Here is a 13,261-nt window from a genome sequence, read left to right as displayed (position 1 = left end):
CATGACCTAGATTTTGTCCCCACATTACCAAACATCAAACTTGACCTTGATATTGTCCAGACAAACATCCTGGTAAAGTTTCATCTATATTTAACTAAAACTCTGGTGTATGGAGTGTTAACTAGGTTTTTGTAAGATTTGACCTGGTGACCTATATTTTGACCCCTCATGACCAAATATCAAACTTTGCTTACAAAAGTAAATATTATGACCACGATTAATAAAATCTGAAACAAAATTGCGACCTCTAAAGTGTTTACAAGGATTTTGTATAATATAATGAACATTTTGACAATCTAAGGGCAATAATTCTGGCATTTATTATTCGATTTTGCTCATTATCAAACATGACTGAGATCTTGTGGCCATTTAGCTTCTCAGCGAATTTGATAAAGAATGCTTGTGAAATGTGAATGCTTTTCGCTAGAGTGTTTACAAATCAAATGTGGACGCATGGACGGACGACGGACAAAGACTGATCCTAAAACCTCACCTGAACAATCAGATGAGCTAAAAAGTGTGTGTTTTTTCACCAATCTAAGCCATTTTCCAGCTTGTCGGAGATATCAATAACGAATGTCTTGACTAAGTTTCAAGATGATTAGGCAAAAAATGTGACTTCTAGAGTGTTCACAAGGTTTCTCTATAGTCATATAAAGAAAACTCCCCCCCCCCCCCGGTGGCCATGTTTTTAGATCGATCAGGGACCGTTTTCGAACTCATCTGAGAAAAAAAAATTAATAAAACCAATGTTTTCACCAAGTTTAATGATGATTGGGCAAAAAATGTGACTTCTTGAGTGTTCACATGTTTTAACTATATACATATAAAGAAAACTGCCCCGCCCACTGGCCGCCAAGTTTTTTCACCGATCTGGACCATTTTCCAACTCGTCTGAGATATCAATAAAACCAATGTTTTGACCAAGTTTCATGATGATTGGGCAAAAATTGTGACTTCTAGAGTGTTCACAAGGTTTCTCTATAGCCAAATAAGGAAAACTGCCCCGCCCACTGGTGGCCATGTTTTTCAACAGACCGGAACCACTTTTGAACTCAACCACTCAACCAACATATCATTAAGACAAACATTTTGACAAAGTTACATGAAGATTGAGCATGAAATGTGTTTTCTACAGTGCTTACAAGGTTGTTTTTTTTTTGGCCTACTGACCTAGTTTTTGACCCAGCATGACCCAGTTTCAAACTCGATCGAGGTATCATTGGGACAAATCTTCTGACCAAGTTTCAGGAAGATCGAACAAGAAATGTGGCCTCTAGAGTGTTTACAAACCAAATGTGGACGACAGACGGACGGACAGAGGTACGACGGACAAAGACCGATCACAAAACCTCACCTGAGCAATCAGGTGAGCTAAAAATGTTGACCAACGGCGAACAATGTTCAACATGAAATCAAACCAAATATGAAGTAAACACTGATAGGTATTAAACATAAAACCTACTTAAGAATAGCCACTGCAGAAAAGCAATCATATCAAAAAGGTTGAGGCTTCATACATTTGTCAGCTTATCTGCCAATAAGTTTCTTTCCTGTTTTAAGGCCAAAAGGGTAAATGTGGGAACTTTTTGCTATAATTATATTCTAGTGCAGTAATTTCTTGAATATCAGACTCACTTCTATACCTCAAAATTTGTTCCATTATTTCACCAAATCTTAGACACAGATACAAAAAAAATCTGAATTTTCTATCTTTAAATGACACGAAACATATTTTAGTCCCATTTTTAAACAGACTCAACATACGTCAAAAAGACACTACCGCTCTGATGTACCATGTCAGCATATATTTGTACTTAATATATTTCTTATTGCTTTATATATCTCACCAAAAAATATATAATATCATTTTATCATGTTTATAGATCATGTTATTTGAATCATTTTACAATAGTTGTGAATCTTAAAACTAATGAGAATAGACCATGAAAAGTAGAATCAGTTATCAAAACCAGCTATATACTTTGTTCACAGCTACTTGTTTTTTTGTTCACACACTAGCTAGGTTGGCGCTAAGAAAAAAAACTTAGTAGCCAAATCTAGGGGGATCCGGGGGCATGCCCCCACGGAAAATTTTTGGATCCTAGATCGTCTGTGGTGCGTTTGGGGCTATTTCCTAAGCAAAATTAAGACTTTTTTTTTTTAATTAGCCATTTTTTTGCTTGAAATTTTTTTCTTCGCTGGTGAGCCACTTGCTGACATTTTGCAGCCGATTGTTTTTTGTTTACATAGACACTGGAAGCGTAGTGATAATGATACATTAACACCGTTAAACAGTTTTCCGTACATGTGGTATTTAGGTTAGAAACCACTAAAAAAGCGCGCCCGTCTCGGTAGTAATTATACAACATTTTATGAAATCCAAACATAACTTTTTTTTTCATTTTTGTTTTTGTTTTTGAAGAAATGCGTGAGAAATTAATAAGTCAGTGTAAGACTGTCATTGCTTGCCAAAAACCGTGAGACTCACTGCGAAACCGTGAGACTTGACAGGTATGATTTCATAACTGACTTGGGCTAGCATCCGATGTCGCTCATTGGAGATACGCAGGGTTGCATCTAGAAAAAACATAGATAGGGGTTCTGGCCCACCCTCACTTTCAGGAAAAGGCGGCTTGATCCCCTCTGACATTTAAAAGAGGGGGACTCAAAGAAAAGATTAATTACTCCACACAAATCTCTTTTAAGAACTAACAGTGTATAAACTAGGAATATGTTCAACGTATGTTCATATTGAAACTATCCTGAACTTGTCAGTTCATAAAAAATGAAGAAATAAATTCCAAAATATAGTCAACTGTAGAACTTTGAAACTGTACCTGTTTATATACACAGGTTAGATAAGACGTTTCCGATTCTGCATTCGCGTCTGCACTATTTGAGACATCCTCCGATCGCGAACCTAACATTTGCTCATTTCCTGAGCTTATATTATTCTGTCCGCTTTCTTTTCTAAAGAATTGTGTTAATTTCTGATGCTTCGACTTTCCTTTTTCCGTTCGAAGCATTCATTTTTCCGGGAATTTGCAACTCACTTTCTAAATCGGTCTTTCAAGTAGCATAGCGACCGTAAAGGGAAGTTACTCTTATTTACTCTTTTAGCCAATCAAAATCGTTGTTTCTTGGGAAATTAGTTTAAAGTGGCTATGCCATAACTCCGCCCATCTTATTAAATGACAATTCCGTACTGGTCGATTCGCTAACGTTGAATCGTAACATCTATAGGTCATTACACGGCACGCTTCAGTGATTCGCAGAGTAACCCAAATGTTCGAAAAAGTCTGGTCGCAGTGTCAAGCGCGACCAATTAAGACATTAGCCATGTGGATTATCGACCTAGGGGGTCGTCATTATCTTCTGGGGCCTTTCCGGTAAGGGTGTTATCTGTGTAATCTTAGCGATGTTTCTGGCGATTTATACGGCCTGAAAACGGGCATTTAGATTGTGCATTTGAAAAGCATAGGGTCTTTTTTTTCAATCGCCAATTTCATGAAAATCTTACTTTTAATCGCCAGCCAGGAATTGTCATCGCCAATGGCGATTTTGGCGATCGGTAATGCTAACATAGCACTAGTATGCAAAGTGCAACAGTTTACTGGCTAAATTGCATAATGCTTGTGATGATTATGTTTGTTTAACATTCATCTGTCAGCTAATAGCCATTTATGATCAGAATAGAAAGAATACCTTTATAACATACAAGAAGGAATGCCTAAAAATTAACACTTAAAAGAAAGAATGTCTTTAAATTGTCATTTGAAAGAAAGAATATCTTGAAATTGTCAACCAAAAGTCCTATTTTAGGACCAGAATATTCTCAGAATGAAAATCTTGAATTGTCTTAACACATTGTCTATTCACTGTCAACAATGCTTTAATACTAGTTGGGGCATTGTAACCGTGCTTCACAGTGTATTTTTCACCACCAACATTTTCTTGGTGTCAGTAAACGTGAATTTCGTGAAACACACGTATCTCAGCCCTTAGTTCACACCAGAAATTTGGATCTCATTTTTTTGTGGTGTGTGAATTTTTGAGAAATAACTGTATTTCTAAGTTGTCTGACAAGTATGTTTGAGTTTACATGTTGACAGCAGTTATTTCATGGAAACTGATTGGATTGATGAACATTACATCATAGCCTAACAAAGCAACTACAGGCTACAATCACGTGTGGTTAGCGTGTGGCTATGATATTAATTAGTGAAAACATCATTTTGAATGATAAATAATCATATTATAACAAAAAATTAACTATTATGGAAACAAGGGCTGTTTGTAAAACATGCATGCCCCCCATATGGGCTCTAAGTTGTAGTGACAGCCATTTTGTAAATATGTTTTTTGTCACTGTGACCTTGACCTTTGACCTAGTGACCTGAAAATCAATAGGGGTCATCTGCGAGTCATGATCAATGTACCTATGAAGTTTCATGATCCTAGCCATAAGCTTTCCTGAGTTATCATCAGGAAACCATTTTACTATTTCGGGTCACTGTGACCTTGACCTTTGACCTAGTGACCTGAAAATCAATAGGGGTCATCTGCCAGTCATGATCAATGTACCTATCAAGTTTCATGATCCTAGGCATAAGCGTTCTTGAGTTATCCGGTAACCATTTTACTATTTCGGGTCACCGTGACCTTGACCTTTGACCTAGTGACCTGAAAATCAATAGGGGTCATCTGCTAGTCATGATCAATCTACCTATCCAGTTTCATGATCCTAGGCATAAGGGTTCTTGAATTATCATCCTGACACCATTTTACTATTTCGGGTCACCGTGACCTTGAACTTTGACCTAGTGACCTGAAAATCAATAGGGGTCATCTGCTAGTCATGATCAATCTACCTATGAAGTTTCATGATCCTAGGCATAAGCGTTCTTGAATTATCCTCCGGAAACCATTTTACTATTTCGGGTCACAGTGACCTTGACCTTTGACCTAGTGACCTCAAAATCAATAGGGGTCATCTGTGAGTCATGATCATTGTACCTATGAAGTTTCATGATCCTAGGCCTAAGCGTTCTTGAGTTATCGTCTGACAACCACCTGGTGGACGGACCGACCGACAGACAGACAGACCGACCGAAAGACCGACATGAGCAAAGCAATATACCCCCTCTTCTTCGAAGGGGGGCATAAAAAAATTACACTATCAAATATATATATAACAAGGTATGCAACTCAAAATCACCCCAAAATGGGGTGCATCGCTTTGAACAGCCATATCTTCATCAATTGTGCTATTTTTTTTCATAAAAGTTGATTTTTCGTTATAATATGATTATTTATCATTGAAAATGATGTTTTCACTAATTAATATCATAGCCACACGCTAACCACCTGTGGCTACAATGCCAAACTGTGGAAAATCAAGTGCAATAAAAACTCGCATCCAATAATTAGAAACACTTGCAAAAGCCAAGAGCTGCTTTTAAAACTACTGAAACCACTTTCCACAACTTGCCCAGAAAATGTGTAGATTTTCCTGTGGAATTTCTTGACATTTATGTTTACAATTACCATTATCTACCTTGGTATGCTCCATCACAAGCATTGCATGCTTCACTTCCAAAACAAACACACATTGTCTTCATGTTGCTAAATACTCATGGTAAAGTACCCAGAAAGTAGTTGTGATTACTGACTACAAGATGCTAAAGGTACCAGTATACCTTTTAATAGAGAATGTGGTAAAAATATATAATATGTCAAAGTGAGCATCAATGGCAAACTCTTCTAAAGCATGTTGTTTATGGACTATGGTATGTATTTCTGAGCATTTAATATATAATTATTTTATTTTTTTGCATTATACCTGATGGGTTCAATATACACTTAATTTACATCTTCAACAACCTTTGGACACACAAATCTTTTATTAGTCCATTGGTCCATAATGTGAAAACACTGACTTACATTGGACTTACATTGTGTGTTTTTTTTCACACTTATTTGACAAGTATCTGTGGACTTCCTTAGCTTCTGATTATATGCCAGACATGAAGAGAAAGTAATCAACTCACAGATCTCAAATGTCACCACAATTTATGTGCCTGCAGAGAATCATTTGTGCAAATTTGGACAGATACTTGCTCTAGTCCCCTGAAGGAACTAAATTATGGGAGTTAAGGAGAGCTTTATTACTGGAGGCTTTTCATTACAGTCACTGACAATTGTGTCACTATATTCAGGAGTTACAGATGAACATGTCTGTACACACAGTTGACAATTGACCAATGACACCCCAGCACACAAAATCATTTTAGTAAACTGCTATTTACTTGATGACAAACATTTGTATACATTTAAACGTAATATAATTCGTGTGACAACACTTATTTCACTTATGTTTGCTTTCAAATGTGTGATGTAATTCTGTTTTGAGATGACTGTTATATAATTTTGCTGACAAAACAAACGTATCAAAAGTATTTACAGAAAATGCATTATTCATAATTCTATTAACCATGGCACTAACATTATTATAAGTATTATTCTTAAGTATTATTATGTATATGACAAATGATACACATTGAAACAAAACTGTTAACAGTTGGGACATTTAGGCCACCCACATAATTGCATACATACCCCAGGCATTGTTTTGATATTATGTAAAGCATTCTGTGCATCGAGTGCAGCCTTTCTTGTGTAGAACGTGACAAAACAGCAGCCTGAAATGACACAGAAACAAACATGTACGTCCACAGTCGTCACACGCAACAAACATGAAGAGTACTGGCTGCCATATACAGAGCAGTCTTCGATCACCGAGTACTTCATTCCTAACATAGAACATTGCATTGGCTCTCTGTTTAACATTGAGCACACAAAGCAGTTGCATTTTAAAATAAGCAGAAACTGAAGATAACAATAATTATGGAGATTAGAAGACTGAACACGATGTGAAACCTGTGAATCTACCAGTGCTTGAACATGGCGCTGACAACAACAGTGGTAGGGCTGGTGTCCACAAACACACATAGACTAATGAACACACAGTCTTTCCAAACATGTACAAACAATTGCTTAAAATTTTATTAAGGGACAGGTATGACACCAAAATGTGTTTGGTGCTGAGATGGTTATCAATATAAATTTTATGCAATTGTTGAAGAAGGGTGGTACATGTACATGCTCTCTTACAGTTGCAAAATTAATGTTTTATTATCAAATTTGCAATTAGATTATCTTCAACCTTTCTAAAACTTGAGCTTTGTCACAGACGTGACATATACCCCCACGTGCTGCATTGACACAGACTATTTTGCATGCTGTCTTCACAAAACAAGAGAATCTAATTTATGGCAATTTTTAAGAATTATTATGCGATTATCATTTATGGCCATTTTGACCTTTGAACTCTTGATTTTTTTTGCATGACATGCCGTCCAATGACTGTGAACAAAATTAATGTACAAAGTCATTTTAAAATCTCACAATGAATGACATAGTTATTGCCCGGACAAGCTCATTTATGGCCATTTTTTACTTTTGAACTCTAAGTGTGACCTTCACCTTGGAGATATCGACATAATTCTTTCGCATGACACATGGTCCAATGCTTGTGAACAAATGTACTGAGTAATTTCAAAATCTCACTATAAATGACATAGTTATGGCCCGGACAAGCTCATTTATGGCCATTTTTGACCTTTGAACTCACAGTGTGACCTTGACATTGCAGACATCAACGTAATTCTTTCTCGCATCACACTGTCCAATTATGGTGAACAAATGTGCCAAATGATTTTAAAATCTCACAATGAACGACATAGTTATGGCCTGGACAAGCTCATTTATGGCCATTTTTTACCTTTGAACTCAGTGTGACCTTCACCTTGGAGATTATATAATCGACGTAATTCTTTCGCGCGACACACTGTCCAATGATGGTGAACAAATGTGCCAAATGATTTTAAAATCTGACAATGAACGACATAGTTATGGCCTGGACAAGGTCATTTATGGCCATTTTTGACCTTTGAACTCAAAGTGTGACCTTGACCTTGGAGATATCGACATTCTTTCGCACCACACACCGTCCAATGAAGGTGAACAAATGTGCCAAATTATTTTAAAATCTCACAATGACCGACTTAGTTATGGCCCAGACAAGCTCATTTATGGCCATTTTTGACCTTGGAGCTCAAAGTGTGACCTTGACCTTGGAGATATCAACGTAATACTTTCGCTCGACACACTGTCCATTGATGGTGAACAAATGTTCCACATGATTTAAAATCTCACAATGATTGACATAGTTATGGCCCGGACAAGCATTTGACCTTTGAACTCCAAGTGTGACCTTTAACTTGGTGATATCCACGTACTTCTTTTGCACGACACGCCCTCCCATGATGGTAAACAAATGTACCAAGTCATTTTAAAATCTAACAATAAATTACAATAGTTATGGTCCGGACAAACTTTCGGTTTCAAACGCACTAAGTGACCCTGTGACCTAGTTTTTGACTCGGCATGACCCATATTCAAACTTAACCTAGATATCATCTAGATACAACTTCTGACCAAGTTTGGTGAAGATCGGATGAAATTTTCTGGACAGACAGACCTACAGACAGACCGACAAAGTGACTCCTATATAGCCCCCATCACCAATGATAATGGGGGTATAAAAAGCAAACCACAGCATAACAATACAACATTGATTGAAAGAAGGACAATTATAAGACTAATCAATTGTTGTAATGGCCAAAAACAAGATGTGTTTGTGAAACACAATGTCCCCCTATATGATGTTTGACCTTGAAGGATGACCTTGACCTTGTGAAGGATGACCTTGACCTTTCACCACTCAAAATGTGCAGCTCCATGAGATACACATGCATGCCAAATATCAAGTTGCTATCTTCAATATTGCAAAAGTATTCATAAAATAAGCGATTTGGGCCACATATATTTGACCTCTGACCTTGAAGGATGACCTTGACCTTTCACCACTCAAAATGTGCAGCTCCATGAGATGCACATGCATGCCAAATATCAAGTTGCTATCTTCAATATTGCAAAAGTATTTATAAAATAAGCGATTTGGGCCACATATATTTGACCTCTGACCTTGAAGGATGACATTGACCTTTCACTACTCTAAATGTGCAGCTCTATGAGATACACATGCATGCCAAATATCAAGTTGCTATCTTCAATATTGCAAAAGTATTCATAAAATGAGCGATTTTGGCCACATATATTTGACCTCTGACCTTGAAGGATGGCCTTGACCTTGACCTTTCACCACTCAAAATGTGCAGCTTCATGAGATACACATGCATGCCAAATATGAAGTTGCTATCTTCAATATAGCAAAAGTTATTGCAAAATGTTAAAGTTGGCGCAAACAGACCAACAGACCAACAGACGGCAAAAACAATATGTCCCCCACTACTATAGTGGGGGACATAAAAATATAACTGTTTCCCCTATTGACCAAACCACCAATATTGCTGCGACCCAAATATTTTTTGGATTTGGAGGCGATATGACATTTTTTCAGGTTTGATAAAAAAAACGTTAACAAAATTAAAGTTTTAAAATCAACCCTATCCTGGTTCCCAGCAATGTCTACCACACAGTAAAGCAATAGCCCAAAAAAACGCTGTAACCATCTTCCCAGTTGCATGTCTGCAAGGGAAAGCATTAAAGACTTGAATAATATATTTTGTGGAAAGGAACATTTGGTTTCCATACTGGGTTTGGTAAACAATAAGGTAAATGTACATTCATTTCAACATCATGCACATTATTATTATAAATGATTTTTTAAATGAAAACTTCACATAATTATCAGTAAATATTACTGCTGGTTTGATGGATTTCACCTCATAAAATGTCATAAACTGAGACATAATATTATGGTACTGTGTCACCATACACCATACTTTGAATTATCAGAACTAGTTTTTGGTAATTTTAAAGCAACATAAATTGTAAGGCAATAATTTAATTCATCAATATGTATATACAGTAATAGTAGAATGGCATATCAATTTTGTCCCAGCTAGTTTTATTCATGATTAACACTCCTATAGTTTCACCACAACTCCTGGTTAGTTTAAATCTGTGAGGAACTTACATCTCTGGTCTGTGATTATATTAAATCTAGTCTATCGTCCATTAACATAAGTGTTTAAGCATTGAATCTAAAACAAAGGTAGTTTATTTTACATAAATCTTGTCCTTTACCTAAACCTATTTTGAAAGGGTTGGGACGGGGGAAACAAACATTCTTATTTTTGGCCCAATCAGTACCAGCAAGTACCATCTGTCTATCTTCCATCATAATAGCAGTCGGTAAGCTTGAGACATTTTAAAACCAGTGTAGCACAGCAACCATGAGGCAGTATGGCCATAACAATAACACACAATTGGGGACTAGAATTGAAAGAGATCAGTTCAGAGATGAATTAAAAGTTCAATGCTAATATACATCTCATGTCTGGATATTAGAATTGCATAATGGGGTACAAAACCATGTTTGTGCTTATGTATTCCCAATACTCAATAGGCATCATCAAACCCAAGTAGTAGACAACATCTAACCCACTTGTAGGCAACATCAAACCCCAGTAGTAAGCAACCTCAAACCCCACCACCAGTAGACAACATTAAACCCCACTAGTAGAGAACCAAAAACCCCACTAGTAGGCAACCTAAAATCCCACAAGTAGGCAACCTCAAACCCCACTATGAGGCAACCTAAAATCCCACTAGTAGGCAACCTCAAGCCCCACTAGTAGGCAATCTCAAACCCCACAAGTAGGCAACCTTAAACCCCACAAGTAGGCAACCTCAAACCCCACTAGAAGGCAACCAAAAATCCACTAGTAGGCAACCTCAAACCCCACTAGAAGGCAATCTCAACCCCACAAGTAGGCAACCTCAAACCCCACTAGAAGGACACCTAAAATCCCACTAGTAGGCAACCTCAAACCCCACTAGTAGGCAATCTTAAACCCAACTTTGAGGCAACCTTAAATCCCAGTAGTAGGCAACCTAAAATCCCACTAGTAGGCAATCTCAAACCCTACAAGTAGGCAACCTCACACCCCACTAGGAGGCAACCTAAAATCCCTCTAGTAGGCAACCTCAAACCCCACTAGTAGGCAATCTCAAACCCCACAAGTAGGCCACCTCAAACCCCACAAGTAGGCAACCTCAAACCCCACTAAAAGGCAACCTAAAATCCCACTAGTAGGCAAACCCCACTAGTAGGCAATCTCAAACCCCACAAGTAGGCAGCCTCAAACCCCACTAGTAGGCAACCTCAAACACCACTATCATGCAACCTAAAACCCCACTAGTAGGCAATCTCAAACCCCACAAGTAGGCAACCTCAAACCTCAGTAGTAGGCAAGCTAAAACCCCACTAGTAGGCAACCTCAAACCCCACCACCGGTAGGCAACCTCAAACCCCACTAGTAGTCAACCTCGAACCCCACTAGTAAGCAACCTCAAACCTCAGTAGTAGGCAAGCTAAAACCCCACTAGCAGGCAACCTCAAACCCCACCACCGCAAGGCAACCTCAAACCCCACTAGTAGTCAACCTCGAACCCCACTAGTAAGCAACCACAAACCCCACTTCAAACCCCACTAGAGGGCAACCTCCAACCCCACTAGTAGGCAACCTTAAACCCACCAGTAGGCAACCTCAAACCCCGCAACCAGTAGGCAACCTCAAACCCCACTAGTAGGCAACCTCAAACCCCACAAGTAGGCAACCTCAAACCCCACTAGAAGGCAACCTCAAACCCCATTTGTAGGCAACCTCAAACCCCACTAGTAGACAACCTCAAACCCCACTTGTAGGCAACCTCAAACCCCACTAGAGGGCAACCTCAAACCCAACTAGTCGGCAATCTCAAACCCTGCTGGTAGGCAACCTCAAAACCCACCACCAGTAGACAACATCAAACCCCACTGGTAGGCAACATCAAAAACCCAGTAGTAGGCAACATGAAAATCTTGGATAATAGTTTAAAGAAATAAATACTTGATCCGAAAAAATGCTCCTCTAGAGGTAAAATTCAGTTCATACCATGACAAATTATACATACACTGACCTCTTTAATATTGTTATATTGATTTAATATTGTATGACTCAAGAGGACATCAGATGTCATGTTCAAGGTTCTCTCTATAATATGATAAATAAAGTATGGTACAATTACAATATTTCCTCTGTTGTGGAAATTTTGAAGAGTAAACTTGGTAACTTATCTCTGCTGAGAATCTTTCAGATTCCTCCATGACATTTTCAACAAATAAATACTTCATTTCATTCCCCAACACCTGTTTCCAAAATATTAAGATAATATCAAGATAACTGATTTTTAATCTGAACAATTAATTCTCTTTGAGATATCAATGCATACTTCAATTAGAAGCGAATTACTAATTTAGAGTCTTTTTTTAGGAGATGTACATATACTGTATCTGAATGAAATCCTGATTCCTAATTCACAAATTCTTCAACAAATAATGAGTTTTGCTTGGCAAGAGATGCAAGGCAGCAGTCTAGCTATGTTTTGCATGTCTCCAGATAACGATAATTCTAAGACTATTCAATGCTCACATTGATGCCAATTGACTGATGCAGTCTGATAAGGTAGGAATTTCCTTATGAGCTCACAGCTATACAAGACCACCAATCTCACCGATTTCACCACTGATAGTAAGGATTCCTCGGGACTGAGACTGTTTTATAACTAAAATTACAGAAATTTCACAAGCAAACTCACAGTGGATGTGATGTAATGAACAAAGATTATTACAGATTTTAAATTCAGAGCATAAAACCATAATCCAGGCAATTTGAACCCCTTCAATAGCAAACATTACACAGACAAACAAATACTCAAGGATATAAATGATAATGATAAATGATAAATGATAATCAAGTTGAGTGAGGCTCACTTCCTAACAATTATTCAGACTCAATCACTATCTTGTAACCCTCGTTTCTTTTCTAACTGGAAGATTCCAATTATGTGTTAACTGTCTGTTGAACAGATTTATGTTATCTAGAGGACCTACCAAGAATTCTTTCATACCATTCAACATGAAAAAATATTAAACATAATTAATTTGTATTCAATTAACGTCCAGCCCTGAAGGGCATTTTCAGCTGATAATAACCAATACATTAAATGCTGATTTCTCAGTATATTTATCCCCATGCTTTTTGAAAAGCGTGGGGATATTGTTGTT

The 13,261-nt window shown here is 37.6% G+C and overlaps 1 protein-coding gene across 23 annotated transcripts in view; it reads right to left on the bottom strand.

The window, feature by feature from the left end:
- The window catches only part of LOC127853913 (CUGBP Elav-like family member 2), a 194,223-nt gene that overhangs the window by 68,321 nt on the left and 112,641 nt on the right, over nucleotides 1–13,261 (bottom strand). For all 23 annotated transcript variants that reach the window (XM_052388721.1, XM_052388722.1, XM_052388719.1 and 20 more), the window contains one exon: nucleotides 6,622–6,704. In XM_052388721.1, coding sequence (XP_052244681.1) covers nucleotides 6,622–6,704 — 83 coding nt within the window. The remainder of the gene's footprint in view (nucleotides 1–6,621; nucleotides 6,705–13,261) is intronic.

This window comes from Dreissena polymorpha, chromosome 12, assembly GCF_020536995.1.
Source record: "Dreissena polymorpha isolate Duluth1 chromosome 12, UMN_Dpol_1.0, whole genome shotgun sequence".
Lineage (NCBI taxonomy): Eukaryota > Metazoa > Mollusca > Bivalvia > Myida > Dreissenidae > Dreissena > Dreissena polymorpha.
Note: the sequence above shows the minus strand (reverse complement) of the source record. Positions and strands in the feature narration are given on the sequence as shown.